At 39.1% G+C, this 16840-nt stretch overlaps 1 protein-coding gene and 1 long non-coding RNA gene across 8 annotated transcripts in view; one reads left to right on the plus strand and one right to left on the minus strand.

Moving 5' to 3' along the window:
- The window catches only part of TRIP12 (thyroid hormone receptor interactor 12), a 74600-nt gene extending 72360 nt beyond the window's left edge, over nucleotides 1-2240 (plus strand). For 5 of the 7 annotated variants that reach the window (XM_035334081.1, XM_035334083.1, XM_035334084.1 and 2 more), the window contains one exon: nucleotides 878-1074. In XM_035334081.1, coding sequence (XP_035189972.1) covers nucleotides 878-1074 — 197 coding nt within the window. Of the gene's footprint in view, nucleotides 1-877 lie in introns of all 7 variants that reach the window. The other 2 variants (XM_035334082.1, XM_035334085.1) reach the window with 1 other exon arrangement.
- An 8512-nt stretch (nucleotides 2241-10752) lies between these two features.
- On the minus strand, nucleotides 10753-16139 carry LOC118171468. The gene is made up of 3 exons (XR_004753215.1): nucleotides 14978-16139; nucleotides 11106-11237; nucleotides 10753-10987 (listed from the first exon to the last, which is right to left on the minus strand). It is a non-coding gene; the product is annotated as an uncharacterized LOC118171468 (long non-coding RNA).
- Nucleotides 16140-16840: the final 701 nt, after the last annotated feature.

The following is a 16840-nucleotide window of genomic DNA, read 5'->3' on the forward strand; positions in this document are numbered from 1 at the left end:
ATATTGCTGTATGTGAAATCAAGATTTACTGATGTATTTCAAAATAGATGGATTGATTAGTTCAGTAAAGGGGGAAAAATAAACTTGTTTATTTTACAACTTAATATGTTTGCTATTTCTAGTTTTAGGAGTGTCGTGGTAGACTTAAGGTAGAACTATATTATGAACTTTGTGTTAATCTCACTATATTTTCACATGAGGGACTCTCTCCTAGTTTAATTTATGTTACCAGATAACCTACCGGAGGTCAAAGTTCAAAATATTTAGAACTTCTAGGCAAAAGTTAAATTCTTATAGTTAGTACCATTATTCCTCACCTTTTGAATGTCAAAGTTTTTTTGGGGGGAGGGAGAGGCTGAGGAATTTCCTGTGTCTGCTAGGGATCATTAGAAAATACATCTCTTGCCGTACTCTTGTCTGAATATTACTTAAATTCTCTACTTTTCCTAGATAAAGGAAGAATTGACATAAGGACAAGTTGCTTTAAGAAATGTTTATTTTCTTTAAAATCTCATTTGGGGAAAGAGTGCAGATAGGATTGAGAGTTCAGAGTATAAAAACCTTAGCTAGAGAACGTGTGGTTGGTAGGCAGTCAAATTCGGAGAATCATAGAAAATGTGTATGAAGAAACTTATGTAAAACATATGCTTGGAACAGTATGTGTCTCTTTCCCCCCACATAAAAAACACAACTAAAAATAGAGGGGTCTAGTTTATTTCTTTTATTATTATTGGAAGGCTAATCTACAGAAAATATTTTGGCTTGTTCTGTGGCCTTGTAAAGCCGTATACTAAACTTTGAAAAGCACGGATTGAGGGCTGGTGTTCGGAGATGTTTGCCTGCTGTCGCTCTTCTGAATCTCTTCTCTTCTCAATAGGCTTTCGAAGTTTGAATCCTCCACTGACAATTGTACGCAAGACATTTGAGTCTACAGAGAATCCAGATGACTTCTTGCCCTCAGTAATGACTTGTGTGAACTATCTCAAATTGCCGGACTATTCAACCATTGAGATAATGCGTGAAAAACTCTTAATAGCTGCAAGAGAAGGGCAGCAGTCATTCCATCTTTCCTGATCACAATGAAAAATGCAATGTCTGCCTGTTACAGCAAAAGAGAAACTCATGATTCTTTTCTAAATATATCACCTGAGTCAAGGAAACGTGTTACGCCTTCTTGTTGTAGAAAAACGGCTTGCAGATTATAAGCAAAAGACACTTGGTTGATATTCATTAAAGGCCCCTTTGGACTTAAAGTGATCAGGCCCTAAAAAGTTGTTGTGACAAGGTTTCTTTAGCAAGTTCTTGTTTAAATTATCATTTATTTGATGAGTGAAGTTTTTAACTTGCTTTGCTGTGTGAAATTTAAAAAGGGATGTTTTTCCAGGCTGGAACAATAAATGTCGCTGTGCAGTTTAATACTGGGCTGTGTGTATCCATCTAGCTGAAGTCTGAAGTTTTTCCTCCAAAGACAACTTTTGTACATAAGTACAGAAATGAGAATACACCATGTATTTGACAAATCTAGTTTAGTAGACTAGTTCTGTGTACCCTCACCTGCCTCTAATTTTACCCATCCTCATGTATTGTCTGATGTGCAATTCACTCGGTTCTTTTTGTGTGCAACATTCAACAATTGTTATGTTTTGGTTAGCATGAGCATTTAACTGCTCCATGCCTCTTTCTCTGATTAAGATAATTTAAATTTTACTGAAATCAAATATATATTGTCAATATAATTCAGCCTTTGTAACTAGGTAGAACCTTTCTTATAGCATAGTTTTACTGTAGTGGTAGGATATACTGGTGACAGTCTGTACCAGTCTGCGCTCTAGAGCTGTTTACACAGTGATTCAGGCAGCAGAAGCCTCTTACTAGAGGCTAGGAAGAATTTCATGTAGTTGAAGTCCAACAGCTTGGGCTGGCCAGTGTGTATTGTGGTAAGGCCAGAGCATTTCGAATTGATGTAAAGTTTTTTAAAAGACAAATTAGCTGTTTCATTCCCTGTTTGAGTAAACAATTTTCTTGTTCTTGATCTAAGTTCCTGGTTATTTTGTAGTTTTTTTTCTCCCCTCAGCGCTAGCTTGGAACAAACAGTTCAGCCTTTGTCTTTTGACACAGATAAAGCACCTGTAAGCAATGCTCTGTCCAACTGTTTTATGTGCTGATTTCTCAAATCTGCAATAATTTACTTCATCAGGTTAATGTTTTTACCTGAATATAAATAAAAAAGTTTGCTTCACCTTTTTGTTCATAGTTTTGTACTGTATGCATAAAGTTCAATTGTGTAAATTGCTGTAATGCAAGTAAATCATCCGAAATCTACTTGGCTAACAGCCTGCAACTTGTGGATGATTTACTACTAAAACAAGACCTTTTAAGACCTTTTAAGACCTCCAACTTAGAGGGAATTTTTTTTCTGTTCTGTGGGTTCAAAAAATGGGCAATTACGAATATTCCTGAGATGTACCTGCTATATAGTTCATCTCTATGAAAATACGATAGTTAATTACTTTTATTCAACTTTGAGAAATCAAAATTCATTTCAGTGCTTAGTAATTGTTAAATTCTAGCTAATCAGGCTAGTCTTTCCCCTCAACTAACAATAACAAATTTTCTTTTATCTAGCTGAAGAACTTGTACTTTCAGATTATGTATTTCAATACATGTACGGACATTCTTACAGTGAACATTCACAGAATTACATGTGGTTGCTCATACCAGTGCAACTGAAATGTAACGCAAATCTGTCATGAGCATGAGTAGAATGTGAAATCCTTGCACAAAGAACCTGATAACTGAACAGTTTCTACTACGGTATTAAAACTGAAAGAAGGCGCTTCACACTGTACATATAACGGTAGTGCACAGTGCGGCATAGTTTTCATAAAACTTCAAGGCAGTGTTTATGGACTGGTGTTTAAATTGTTCTGATAACTTGATCAAACTGAGCACAAAGAAGTGTTTATAGTGTGTGGATAGCAATTTGTTCATTTTTTTAAGGTTCTATATTTTAAAAAAAACTGACTTGTGTAAAAAAAAAAAAGCTAATATTTTGTATTAAAATATCATGTGTATTGATATTTTTTTACCCCTGTTGTCTCCCTCTAGAATCTGGCTTTCATCGACTTCGAGGCGTTTTCAAATTTGATTTACAGCCATTTGTGTAACTCTGTTTCAGTGGGAAAATAAGTTGTTGGTTGCCTGCTTCAAAAGGAAGGAAAAAACAAGTACCTCCTGCGACAATTGATTTTTGTTGTTCTGGCTGTCATTATCAGCACAGAGCAGGATAAGGATGTAGTTGGCCTGAAAAATCAACTTAAACTCTTCTCATAGAATCACAGAATATCCCGAGTTGGAAGGGACCCACAGGATCAAGGCCAACTCCTGGCACCGCAGAGGTCTACCCAGAAGTTTAGACCATGCGACTCAGTGCACAGCCCAATCGCTTCTTAAATTCAGACAGGCTCGGTGCAGTGACTGCTTCACTGGGGAGCCTGTTCCAGTGTGTGACCACCCTCTCGGTGACACTTGGGTGACACTTTATCCCCCACCTGCCCCCATCCCCTAGGGCAGCTTATAGTGCGTTGGCAGAGCAGTCTGTCTTAAAAGGTTAATGGTAGTTGGTTATTAGAATAAATTGAATAGTTACAGCTTGCAGGACTGCAGTACTTGCGGCAAGCAGAAACGCAGTATCTAGGAGCAGCAGAGAACCAGCAGAGGGGTGGGGCAGAATGTTAGGTATTTCTTCTTTTCAGGAGCTTTCAGAGAAAAGCTTGCTAACATCAATTGTAGGTGTTCAGATGTAGATGTTTCAGATTATGTAGAACTCCTAAGAATATGTAATGTTTAGGACTGAACTGCTTTGTGTACCTTTGTCAGAAGTCGTCTTATTTTTGAAAATAGAGGCCTTATTAAACATGGTAACACTTAACTGATTTTGAGAACGCTACCAGTTACTATTTTGGCTGTTTCAAATCCTTCAGAATTATTTTTATTGCAGCTCTTAATTCACGAAAAAGGTGCCACCTAAGCATTGATGTATGTTACTGAACTTGGGCAGTGATTTTGTTGTTGTTGTCCTTAAAGGTTTGCTTTATGCAGAAATCATTTGCATAGGGAATATTTTAGTGCAAAGTCTGAAATGAAATTAGTAAGTTGCAGTGCTGCTTTAATTAGTTCTGTAGGAAGATGTGCAAGAATCAGTTCCAAGTATGTATAAAATTGCTATGGCCAGTGTCAAACTTGATCAGATAGAAATATATATATTATATATATATGTATATATATATATACATATATGGTTGAGGGGAACAAAGATTCTCAGCAATTAAATCATGCAAGCCATCTGTATGTAAAAATTTTACCATCTCGTTTCCCTGCTGAGCTTTCATTTACTGAGAAGTAAATGAAAGTACCCTGGGCAGAGATTGAAATGCCAAGTGCCTGGGTCACTTGTGCCCTCTTTCCTGGAGGTAGGTATGTAATCCGCGGAGTTTCTGGGCCCTGACCCACATCTCTTCAGCAACTTGTCTTCAATTGTAATATCAGTTCCTGTGATCCTGACCCCTATACCTGACTTCAGGACCAAGGATAACGCAGGACTCCATTCCCCTGCCCCCCACAAACAAAACAAAAAAAGCTTTTCTATAGGTAACACTGACAGAGTTAAGAAGTGAAGTTTGCTGAGATATTACAATAGAAATGGTGGAATGGTGGAAAGGTGGAAAAGCTTTTACTGATAGTTCAGTCGTGTTAGGGCTTGTTCTGTTGTTTTTTTTTTTTCTGCTTTACTTTCCTAGTCTCTTGATAGTTGGAGCTACACAACTAATATGCTGTGTTTCCTAAGGCCTAAAAGTTTTCTGTCATGTCAGAAGAAATGTGTTCTCTCAGCCTGCTCTTTCCTGTTTTTAATAACTTTGCTCAGCTGAGTACAGTTGGTTGCAGGAGTAGTCACCCCCCTGCAGTGCTCCACCGGCGCAAGGGCATAAACTATGCAATCAAACACTTTTAAACAGGACATTAACGCGTGTATACAGCAGCTAGGAAACAGATTTCACGGTTTTACTGTCTCTGAGCTCAAAGCATAACTTCCAGTGGACTAACATAGAATATGCCTTTAAAGAAATACAGTGTCTGTGTCTTTTACAGAAATGTGCATGTATTGAACAAACACGTGTCTTTCTTGGGGGGTAGAGGAGGATGTTGGGTCTCCTTTGCTGTGTGCATGTGGGGAGTTGTCAAGTCTTGACCCAGAAACAGAATGGAGCAGTGCGTGTGCCTGTGTATGTGTAAAACAATGAAGATGCATCCAGTGTTTTCAAGGCACCAGGCTAAAAAAGGCCGTGATGGGTCTTGCTGTAACTACAGTGTGGTTACAACTTCTGCAAACTGGGTCAGAAAAAGATTTTTAAAAAAAAAAAAAAAAAAAAAAGGAAGAGGAGAGATGAAAGTGAATGCCTTCCACCTCCCAAACAAAACGTGGAGGGGGAACCTCCTGTGAAATTGCCTTCATCATACAGTTAAGGAAAACGTTCAACCTGTAAACAGCACGTTGGAAGAGGGGAGGGAGGCAGACAGACAAAAGTGTTGGAATTCTTTTGGTTGTTTTCCCCCTGCTTTAATTGGCTGTAGCTATTTTTGAGTCCCCATTAAAGATAGCAGGTAGGTAAGCCTGGGCATAAATGGGAGAGAGCAAGTATTCTGCCCCCACTTTCTGAGAACGCGAAAAGGGAAGAAGTGGAAGGAGGAGGTTCCCCTTTGCACAGGTAAGCTTCAACACTACCATCTCAGACTGAAAGCCAAGGCAGGTTGATGCTGCCATGGTCCTTAAAGTAATGAAGTTCTCTCATCTGAGCAGCTATTTCCCAAAGATAAAACTGAGAGAAAGGTAGATAAGGTCATGAGATTTCCTTAGCTGTCTATAGCTGTCAATGCAGCCAGCACTCCTGGGTTGTACCTGTTTTTAACTGTCTTGGGTGCTGGGATGCTACAGGAAGGGGAAAATAGTGAATTTTTCAGTTTCTTCCCTTGTATGCAAGAGTACTAATACAAGTAAGTACAAAAATCTGTGGCAAATGTGTAACTGTGAACAACACTATTTTGTGGCATTCAATTCAGGAGCTAGGTATTACGGAATCATACTTCACTGCTTTGCAGAAGCCTGTCCTCCCATTCTGTCTCCCTTTTCTTCCAGTTTTATCTCACAAGATTCCTGTGGCGGCTTCATGTGGTGGATGAGCTTAAATATTGAAAGGATTTGATGTAGAGTTTCTGATAAAAATCAGGGTAAATATCTTAGATCATCACTAAAGTAAAGCCTATTATTTCAGGGAAGATAGCAACCTTAGCGTGTTTTGAAGTCAGTTAAGAAATAAGTCATAAGAGGAAAAAAAAAAAAAATAAGTTTGGTTAGGTTTAGTAAGGCCCTGACCTAGAAGTGATGAGAAGCACAATATTTAAAGAAAATGTGCTTTGTTTTACTCTTCCTTTAGTTGTAGTTGCCATCCATGTGTTCTAGGCTAAATAGGCTAGGCTTGGTCTGACTGCAGCTACTTTCTTCTTTGGCCTTCTTGTATGCAGAGGCCTCTCTGGCAGGCAGGTGATGCAAAATGTGGTGCAGAAATAGTCTGTGAGGTGGCACTTCATTTCCCAGCCTCGCCTTACAAACTTTCCTCACAGGTCATTATTTCTTTATATTAAAACTGTTGAGACAATGGTTAAAAAAGTGAAAATTTCCAACCTGATTCTTTCTTTCCTAAAATGAGTACTTTGCAGGAGTGTGAGAAACAGTTTCTCCAAAGGAGGTGGTACTGTTACAATAGGTGGATGATCTGTTATTGTCAGGACAGGAGAAAACAGTTGTGAAGGAAGCCACTAACAAACTGCGACTTTCTGGGAAAACAGGGCTTGAAAGTATTGAAAAATAAATTAAAATTTGTAGAAAGAGAAGTTAAATACTTAGGGCATCTTGTGTCTGAGAGGGAATGAAGAATAAATCCAGAGAGGATTCAGGGAACTGTTGAGCTACCCTACCCAAAACTAAAAAGAAGTAAAAGTTTTAAAAGAGGCCCCAGGATCCCCGGGATGTAGGAGATGAAACCGACTTTCTACCAATGGCCTAAAAGGGCAAAAGCCAAGCAGACAATCTGTCAGTCAGGAGCACGCTTTAGTAACCAGCTCCTAACCTTTTATTCCCTATTCCCCGACGCCTGAGCACCTGCCCTGCTTCCTCGTTGGCAAAGTACTACAGGTTCACAAGCTCCTCGACATGTGTACCATTTTTGTTTTCTCCAGCCCTTCAGTTTTTCCTTTCTTATGTTTGGAGAACTTGCCATCTTTGTTTTCCTGTTGGTTGTTACTTGTCATGTTCTTTTTTACTTGTCATCTTTGTTTCAGTGGCCCGGCCCGGCCTGGCCTGTGGGTTTGAGCTGTGTACTGGGAGGCTCGCGTCGGTCTCTTTTGCCCCCAAACCTCAGGCCTCCAATTCCCTCCTCGTAGCTTGCTGCTCTCTGCTTGGCTTTTGCCCTTTTAGGCCATTGGTAGAAAGTCGGTTTCATCTCCTACATCCCGGGGATCCTGGGGTAGGAGCAGAAGCTCTTCTGCTTGCCCATCAGTAGGTACTGTCTCCAGACGCTTGAGGCCTTCAGTTTTCAAATTAACTCAGTCATAAAAGACATTAAACAAAGCAGCAGCAGTAAGATGAAGCCCAGGAACAATAAAAAAAATACTGTTTTACCCATGCTGGTTCTTTGAGCCAGGACCTGATGTTTCGTTCAAGTTTTAAGACCTTCCAGATCCATACATTAGCTAGTTTTCTAATTCTCTTTTGTAATTTCTTTAATGACTTTCCTGTTATCATCCATGTCAAGTCAGCAACTTGAATCATTCAGCTTTCTAGAGAGACCTCCTCTTTTTGCTAGTAAGGAATCGAGGACCATGAGATGTTGCATTACTGCAGCTCAAATCTGGGTGGCTTGATCAGCGAGCAAGTCAAGAACCTTGGTATTTTTTTTGGTGATGATTTCAAATACCGCCTGCAAGGTCATGATGCGATTTAGGTTGAATGTTATCTCCTGAGCTCCTGCAACCACCTCATTTGGGTTTCAAATGGCTGGCCCATAGTGTTGGAAAATTCCCTCTGGAGGCCATTCATCTTTACCCCAATTCTGGTTACTTCCAGAAGCGAGGGATGTATCTATTGACCTATTTTCTCTTTTAAAGTCATCACATCATTGGATTTCCAAGTCTTTACCTTCAAGTTCTGTTATCAGAAAGAATAGTGGTCTGATAGGTCCAACATAACAAGTAACTGTGCAACTAATAGGAAGCGCTCTATAAGCTTGGCTCCCATGTATCCACTACTGTCATTTCAATGCAACAGCTCCCCTAGGGAATAAATCACCTGGGTTGTTTTTATCAAGTTGCTAAGGCACAGAATAAATGATGCCAGTCTTTGGGCAGTGAGTTGTCTGGTAAGTTGCTCTGAGTGCCAGCGAAAAAGACAACACTCACTAAGATCACATATGCCAACATTTTCCCAAGTCCTCAATATCTTTTTCCAGACAAAAACTGCCCACCTCCACAGAGATGTGACTTCTATTTACAGAATCAATTTGCCAATTTCCCTCCAAAAGCCCATAGTTTGGACAATTTAATTCACCCCCTAGTTCCAAATTGACCCAACACCGTGTCCCACAATTTGCACATTCAGTTATTTGGACTGGTTCTTCTGTTGGATACTTTTTAGCATTTAAAAATAACAGGTTAGCTTACAGAATTATGACCGGAATTCCGTGCACCCTCATTTATACAGGATTATACCAAAATCAAGTAAGCAGATTATTAAAAAGACCAATACTCTGTCCTGAGGACACTGTAATTCAGTATAGGACAGTCCATTTGCCCAGCCAAATCCTGGCTGATACAAGCCAGGATGCCATTGGCCTTCTTGGCCAGCTGGCACACTGCTGGCTTATGTTCAGGTGCACTTCGATTAACACCCCCAGGTCCTTTTCCTCTGCACAGCTTTCCAGCCACTCTGCCCAAAGCCTATAGCATTGCATGGGGTTGTTGTGGCCAAAGTGCAGGACCCAGCACTTTTGAACCTCATCCCATTGGCCTCTGCCCATTGACCCAATCTGTAGGGCCTTCTGCAGGGCCTTGCTACCCTCCATCAGACCAACACTTCTCCCCAACTTGGTGTCACCTGCAAACTTAATGAGGGTGCACTCAATTTCCCCACCTAAATCACCAATGAAGGTATTAAAGAGGATGGGCCCTGGGGAACAAAGATCATCCAGTTCCAACCCCTCTGCCATGGGCAGGGATGCCACCCACTAGATCCAGTTGCCCAGGGCCTTGTCCAACATGGTCTTGAACACCTCCAGGGATGGGGCATTCACAGCGTCTCTTGGCAACCTGTTCCAGTGCCTCACCACCCTCTGAGTGAAGAATTTCCTCCTAACCTGTAATGTAAATCTCCCCTCTTTTAGCTTAAAAGCATTCCCCCTTGTCCTGTTATTATCTGACTGAGCAAAAGGTTGCTTTCCATCTTTTTGTAAGCCCCTTTTAAGTATTGAAAAGCTGCAACAAGGTCTCCCTGGAGCCTTCTTTTCACAGAACCTTTTCACTGGAACCTTTCATGAACAGCTGAGATACCAGGTTTACCAGAAAGCACCCCAATTCCCACACAGTAGCATGGGAGGTAATATGCTCCTGATGTAACACCCTGGGTCCAGCATCACCAGTGAATGGCTCTCCCCACCCCCTGCAGCCTGTTTTCTCCAAGCCTGCATTACCGTACCTCTTCCAGCAGTCTCGTAACATAATGTGAGAAGCAAAGTTGTGTTTTTGCAGTACAGGATGCTTTTTCTTTCTTCCAAGGGAGTTGGGTAGTCATAATGAGAAATTCTAAGTAGGGAAGTGGCCAGGAGAAGGCCTCAATGTTCTAAAAGAAGGCAGAAGCATGAGGAAAAGAGGACGAGCAGTGTGAGAACAGTAAAACAAAGATGACAAGTTCTCCAAACATAAGAAAGGAGAAACTGAAGGGCTGCAGAAAACAAAAATGGTACACGTGTGCTATAGAGGAGCGTCAAGGAACTTGTGAACCTGCAGTACTCGGCCAACGAGGAAACAGGGCAGGTGCTCAGGCATCGGGGAATAGGGAATAAAAGGTTAGGAGCTGGTTACTAAAATGCGCTCCTGATTGACAGCATGCCCGCCACTGCAATCGCGAATAAAATGGCTTCACGGAAGATCCTGTCTGAAGAAAATTGAGATTTTTCTCACAGGAGCAAGCTATATTCTGGGATGCTAAAACTACGGAAGTTCTTCAAAATGCAGAAGGAGGGGGGAGACTACAGCAGGAAAAATGCTATTGAACAGTAAAATTATCCCAACTTTAGTAGCGCTGAATTCTGCGATTGGTAACTTCCAATTTAAGACCAGAAGCATCACGTTCTTCTAGTAGACAAGAAATTAGAGACAAAAGGATTAACTAGGTGGAGAGCAGCTCTTCTGAAAAAGGCTGAATTCAAGTCAGCATTGTGCCGGGGCAGCAGATAAAGGCAGTAATATCCTGTGCTACACTAACAGGAGCATGGCTGGCAGACTGAGGGAAGGGATTATCCCCGTTTCAGATCCCCAGAGAGATTGTGCTTTCCCCATCCCTGGGTTTTTCAAGACCCAACTAGATAAATCTACTTTAGTAAAACACGTTGCAATTCCAAAATTAGCTGACTATATTTAGAATGTAAAATCAAAACTGCATGCATGCATTTACTAATAACCAAGAATCAGAAAGAAGTTGATATGCATCTCAAATAGTCTTGCTCTGTTTTGTGCTTCTCTATCAATTTAAGTAAGTTCAACAGAAGTTTATATGCAGAGAGAGGTTTTCTAAATTTTCCAATAAAATGAGTGGAAGTGACAAGGGTCTCTGCAGCTGCAGATCATTAGCAATCTTCATCTTCATAGGACTCTGTTTCAACTGAAAGAAAATTACAGGCATTAATTGCTTCTACTTCTCTTACTTAGAATGGGTTTTTATTTCAAAACTTTCTTCTGGCATGTTATTTGTTTTTAATATTTAGTGAAGTGCTATTTACCTGTGTCCAGGAGTTATGTCTCAGAGTTTCTCCCTGTCCTAGCAGATGTCATCTCCACTTTCTTCCAGGATAAGTAGTTAACATGATTTGACAGCAATTATGGAGATGCCATAATTCCATATAGAGGATTTTCTGGAAAGAGCAGTTCTTACAGGTATTAGTCAAAAATATCTTTCAGACATTGCCTGAAAGTTGAAAGATTAGGTAAAATTAAGAACATGAAATGTGAATGACTTTATATATACATATATATGTATATACATATATATAACTCCTCTTCCAAATGTGGAATCTGAATAGGTGAATGATGACAGTAATGGTTTGTATGTCCGTAGTGATGCTCAAGATGTTTCTGATCATGTCATATGATTAATTATATAATTAACCTTCTGTGTTATAGTGATACTGGCTTTTTAGTAACCTGCACCTGCAAAATTCATCTTCTATAGAGTCCCCTATGCAGTTTACAGATTATTTTAGACTTTACGCTACGGGTGAACGAACAGAATAAGATGCTTTTTGATATTGGATGTTTCTCTGAGAGAATTGTACATTCAAGCTCAATAACATTTGATATTGGTTTTGACAGCTGTGGGATGCCTGATCTTGAGTTGATATAGACCTTGCATGTCCATAATAGTGCTAACAGAAACAGGTGTAGAAAATTAGCAAATAGCTGAGATCAGCTAGGATTTCACTGTGTGTGGATCTCACTTTTTTTTTTTTTTTTTCTCCACCATGATAAACATAGTTATTGTCTTCCAGTGCTCCAAAAAGAACCCATAGACCTTTGTCTAAGTGTGTGACTTCCCTTCAGAGCAACAAGGACTAGGTATTTTCGATTTGCTGCTAGGCTGTAAGCAGCATGGATATGTATTGTGCTGCTGCTTTTCTAAACAACGTTAGTCACAAAAGCTACAGCACCTGCGCAAGTAGCTGAAACCGTTGTATGGATGAAAGAATATTTTTCCCATGCACTTTTTTTTAATGTAGTAAAGAAATACTTAATACCTTGTCTTTTGGACTACAGAGTGTAGAAAAAAATTGTGTGACACTGGAAAATTTGCTCAATATGCATACATAAGAGTGTACTTTGGTTTTCAAGTTTACAATTTATGTATCTTTATTGAAAAATCTTTAGTAAGCATGTTAATGTCAGTAACTCTGTTCCTTTGTTTTTAAATTGCTATGATAGCTTTTTTGTGTAACTGGTAATCATGGAGGAAATGAACTGTTTATTTTAAGGTAGGTGATCAATACCTTGACACTGTCATTTTCAAAAAACAACCAGCCTTCCTCCCCAGAGTAAAAATTTGTTTACAGAGGTACTACCTAATGGAAAAAATGCCTGCCTTGCTGATAGAGGCCATTTGTAACACTATAGCATATGCACACCAAAAATGTATGCATTTTGCTGAAATAACTAGACGCACCTTTGAGATAGCATGTTAAGTTTTTATTACTTGGATTTCTCATTACTTGTACAAAACCCTATGCACTAGGGAATTTGGTATGTGGCTACGTACTCCAGAGGATCCTGTAAGTATACTTTCTTTCCTTCTAGTTCATAGGCATACATACATTTAAAATTAAAGTTAAAGCTGAATATGGAATAAAAACGAAAGGATCTGTATTCCCTGTTTTGAAACATTGACTTCTTAAACCATGTAAGAACTTTAACTTTATAGACACTTACTGAGCTACACAGGAAGACAAAAATTTGCTGTTACACTTCTATACTAGCAAATAGGACAGTTTGAATACTTGTCACTGCTGTATAATTTTATGCATGCTATAAACTTGCAAGTAAGCTACTTGATGTTCTTAGTACTGCAGATTTCTATAATTTTCTAGTCATTTTCAGAAACATAAAATGTTAATATACAATCCACCCAGAACTAAAAGTATAGGGAGTAATTCCACCTACTAGTGTGTTACATAGGATCAGCTAGCTGGCAAACGTTGGGCTGGCATATTCATGTCTCTCCCTAAGATTTTTGGGTTGAGTTATGGTATGTCCTAAATCACTATCTATCCAATTACCCCAAAGACTGAATTACTCTAGTATTAAGGCACAGAATAAGGATGTCTGTATTTTGTGTGCCCAAGTCCCAAAAGATGTTCAAGCCATGTTTAAACCATCCTGCAAACCATACTGCAGTTGACCTAAATGCCTGACAATGCCTGTCCTGCTATGATAACTAAAAACAATTAAGAATCCTTATTTCTATTTGTATGAGTAATAAATTTAACATCACATTTTATAGTTCTTATTTATGTGTGACACTTTGTACTCTGGCATTTATTTCTGAAGCTTTTTATGGTATAAGAGAAATTCCATGTAACTTTTTGGTTTAATCCGTATGCAGCTTTTCCAGGCTCACAGTAAGCTAAACACAATACCTGCTTCCTCAGAAAACAACGATTGTTAACTGGAGGAAACTGCATGAAGAACATGTATTTGCAGTGATTATACATGGAGAAATGGCGAGCAGTCAGCATGTATTGCCATGAATTCTCCTTGTGAGCTATAACACACTGAAAAATACAGTGACTAAAAGATGTTCAGTTCATCTAAAAGCATGTTAACAAATTGCTTGATCTTAGTGTAGAATCACCTACAGAAGTAAAAATCTACAAAACAAAGACTCTGATAACACATAGTTCCTTGGTCTGTCAGGAAAAAAAAAAAAAAAGCAAAATGAGATCCAATAGATGACTGAAGAAACTAGATTGATTCAAATTAAAACTAAGATTTAGATTATTGAGGAAAATACACCTGAAGTCTTTATTGCTTGCAGTCTTCAAATAAGGACTGGATACTGTTCTTCAAGCATTCTTCTAGTCTTGACATAATATAAATGAGGGAGGTTTTTTTATGTGGGAGGCTGTCCTGGTTTCAGTTAGGACAGAGTTATTTTTTCCTCCTAGTAGCCGCCAGTAGGGTGCTATGTTTTGGATTAGGATGAGAAGAGTGCTGATAACATGCTGATGTTTTAATTGCTGCAGAGCACTGCTTACGCCAAGCCAAGGACTTTTCAGCTCCTCGCTCTGTCCTGCCAGCGGGCAGGCTGGGGGTGCAGCAAGAGCTGGGAGGGGACAGACCCAGGACAGCTGACCCCAGCTGGCCAAAGGGGTATTCCATAATTCCATACCATCTGGGGTCATGCTGAACAATGTATAGGGGTGGCTAGCTGGGGTGGGGGGCCGGCTGCTGGGGGATAGGCTGGGTATTGGTCAGCAGGTAGTTAGCAATTGCATTGTGCATCACTTGTTTATACATATTATTATTATTATTATTTCCTATCTTAATAAACTGTCTTTATCTCAACCCACAGGCTTCACTTTCCCGTTTCTCTCCCCCATCCCAGAGAGGGAGCGGGGAGAGTGAGTGAACGGCTGTGTGGTGTTTAGCTGCCGGCCGGGTTAAACCACAACAGAGGCCAAATGAAAATTGTCCCAGAAGTGTCTTAAAACATTACCATTTTGTTTTCAACAGGTTTTAAGAAACACAGTACAATATGTAACAGGCTGTCATTAACTCTCACCGTTGACTATGTGAAGTGCCCAGTGCACACCCACTCCCTCTGCAAAATGTACTAGTACCCTGAATCCATTAAGTCTCTGTTTCCTTAACTTTATTTGACATTAACAACGTATATATTAATTACATGGTGCCTCCTCTTTCAGTATAAGTGTCTGAAGCTTATAAGCCAGTATAAGACTGGCTTCATTTTTTTTTCCCATAAATAGTGCACAGATTAAATGTATTCATAATTTTTACAGAATTTAGGGCCTGGTTGTTTTCATTAGCAAATATTTTAATTGCTCAACTGAGCAGTTTAGAGCAATAGGATGAATTTTCTATTTACCACTGGCTTCCTGTAGGATGCTAGGCAAGAATCTGACTTGTTGGTTAGGTGCCTAAATCATTTAGGATCTGGCCTGGAGCTTCACCCTTAAAACTGGAATAGTAGTACTTCCACATCTCTGGGGAGGGTGGTGAGGATGTAGTGAGGATTCAGTGAACAGCACTGAATAAGTTAGCTGGGAGCCTGATGATTCAAGGTATGAAGGCGTCGAGGTATTTTGTGGATCCCCATTGACTAAAATACAGGTATACATCTCTCAATTGAAAGAAATGCCTAGGGAAAGAAGGAAATTGAAAAGAAAGTTTGGACTGAGGCATAATCTAGTACTTTCAAATGAGGTGTAAGAGAACACGGATAGAAAAGGCAATATCTATCTGTGAATTCTAAATATAGTGAGGGTAGTGTTACTGAGGAATAAATAAAAAGAAAAAAGGAAAAAAGCAGCTTGAAATAATAATAACAAAGGAAAACAAAACAACAAACCATCACTTAAGTTTTGGATTTGCTCTCAGATTTTGTGCTGAAATAAAAATATTAATAGTTGCTCTCTTTAAGATGTTTTACCTTCCAGCTGCTGCCTTTAAAATCACAGGTGCTGTCCCTTTGCAACCACAAACCTTGAAACCTGTAGCATCACCTTTTTTGTTTATTGCCCAGGAAGAATATCAAAGAGAAAAGTTAAGGCTTAATATTTTTCACTAGAACACCTTGTGATTTGCTTTTATTTCAGTAAAAGGTCTGTCAGAATTTTATTTGTCCTTCTCTTCTCCTCTGTACAGTTTCTGATGTGTAAGTTTTCCCACTCAACAAGAATACAGACATCGTGTCCTCTGACACATGCACCTTGAAATTTATATAAATAAAAAGTCAATTATTTACTGACTATAAAAATAGCTCTCCAGATCTAGTACTTCAAATTCTCATGGTCAAATACTTATTCTGATAGCTGTCATTAATCTGAGTTGTTGAAACACCTATGCAAATTCTAAAAGATACAAGATCATTCTGACATTAAGACTGTGCTTTCCATTCGCTGTTTCTCTGACTGAAAAAAAAAATAGTCTATGAATGATGTCTTAAATTATTTTTTATCTCTATTGAAATTGTGGTCACATTGTCATCTTTTCAGAACCAAAGACATGTCTTAAAGAACAGAAGGGAAGACTTGTAAATGCCCAAATCCATACATTCTCTCTATTTTATAATACCTATATTTATAGGATTTAAATGTCTTAAGCTACAGTTGTGTTAACGGCACAAAACCAATGTTGAAACTAATTTGAGAGACTTTTCAAACAAGCTCCTTGGAAGTTGATTCAAACCTGGTATAAATATGCATGATTTTACCCAGTGTAGCTTTATTTACTTAGATGTGGGTCCAGATCAATCATGTCTTTTAATTTCTTATTTCATGAAGTACAGTAATACTTGCTGTAATACCACACAACATGACACTAAAAACCATTAAAAGAGCATAAAGCACAGCTTTGCTGTGAAAGTCTCTAGTTTCAAATTACATATACAGCTTACTAGAGAAAGGTAGGGTAGCTATTGAGACATTAATTTTTCTGGCGGCTTCCAAAGAATGACCTTAAATTGCTGACAGTCACTTTGTAAAACAATTATGCTGTTTAGAGGTGTGGATTAATTTCAGTCCATTGCTCTAAATCCATAAACCAATACTCAGGATGATGAAAGTTCCCGTGAGTCAAAGAGATGAATATATGGGGCTGTCAGACACTGGTAAAAACGGGTGTCAGGGATTTCCATAGCACAGTGTTTTTGTGCTCCCCAGTCTAAAAGCTTAACTTCTGCCATATGGATGCCCTCTTAGAACGTGGCAATTTCTGAAGACCTCATGCT

The sequence above is a fragment of the Oxyura jamaicensis genome, chromosome 9 (assembly GCF_011077185.1).
Source record: "Oxyura jamaicensis isolate SHBP4307 breed ruddy duck chromosome 9, BPBGC_Ojam_1.0, whole genome shotgun sequence".
Classification (NCBI taxonomy): Eukaryota; Metazoa; Chordata; class Aves; order Anseriformes; family Anatidae; genus Oxyura; species Oxyura jamaicensis.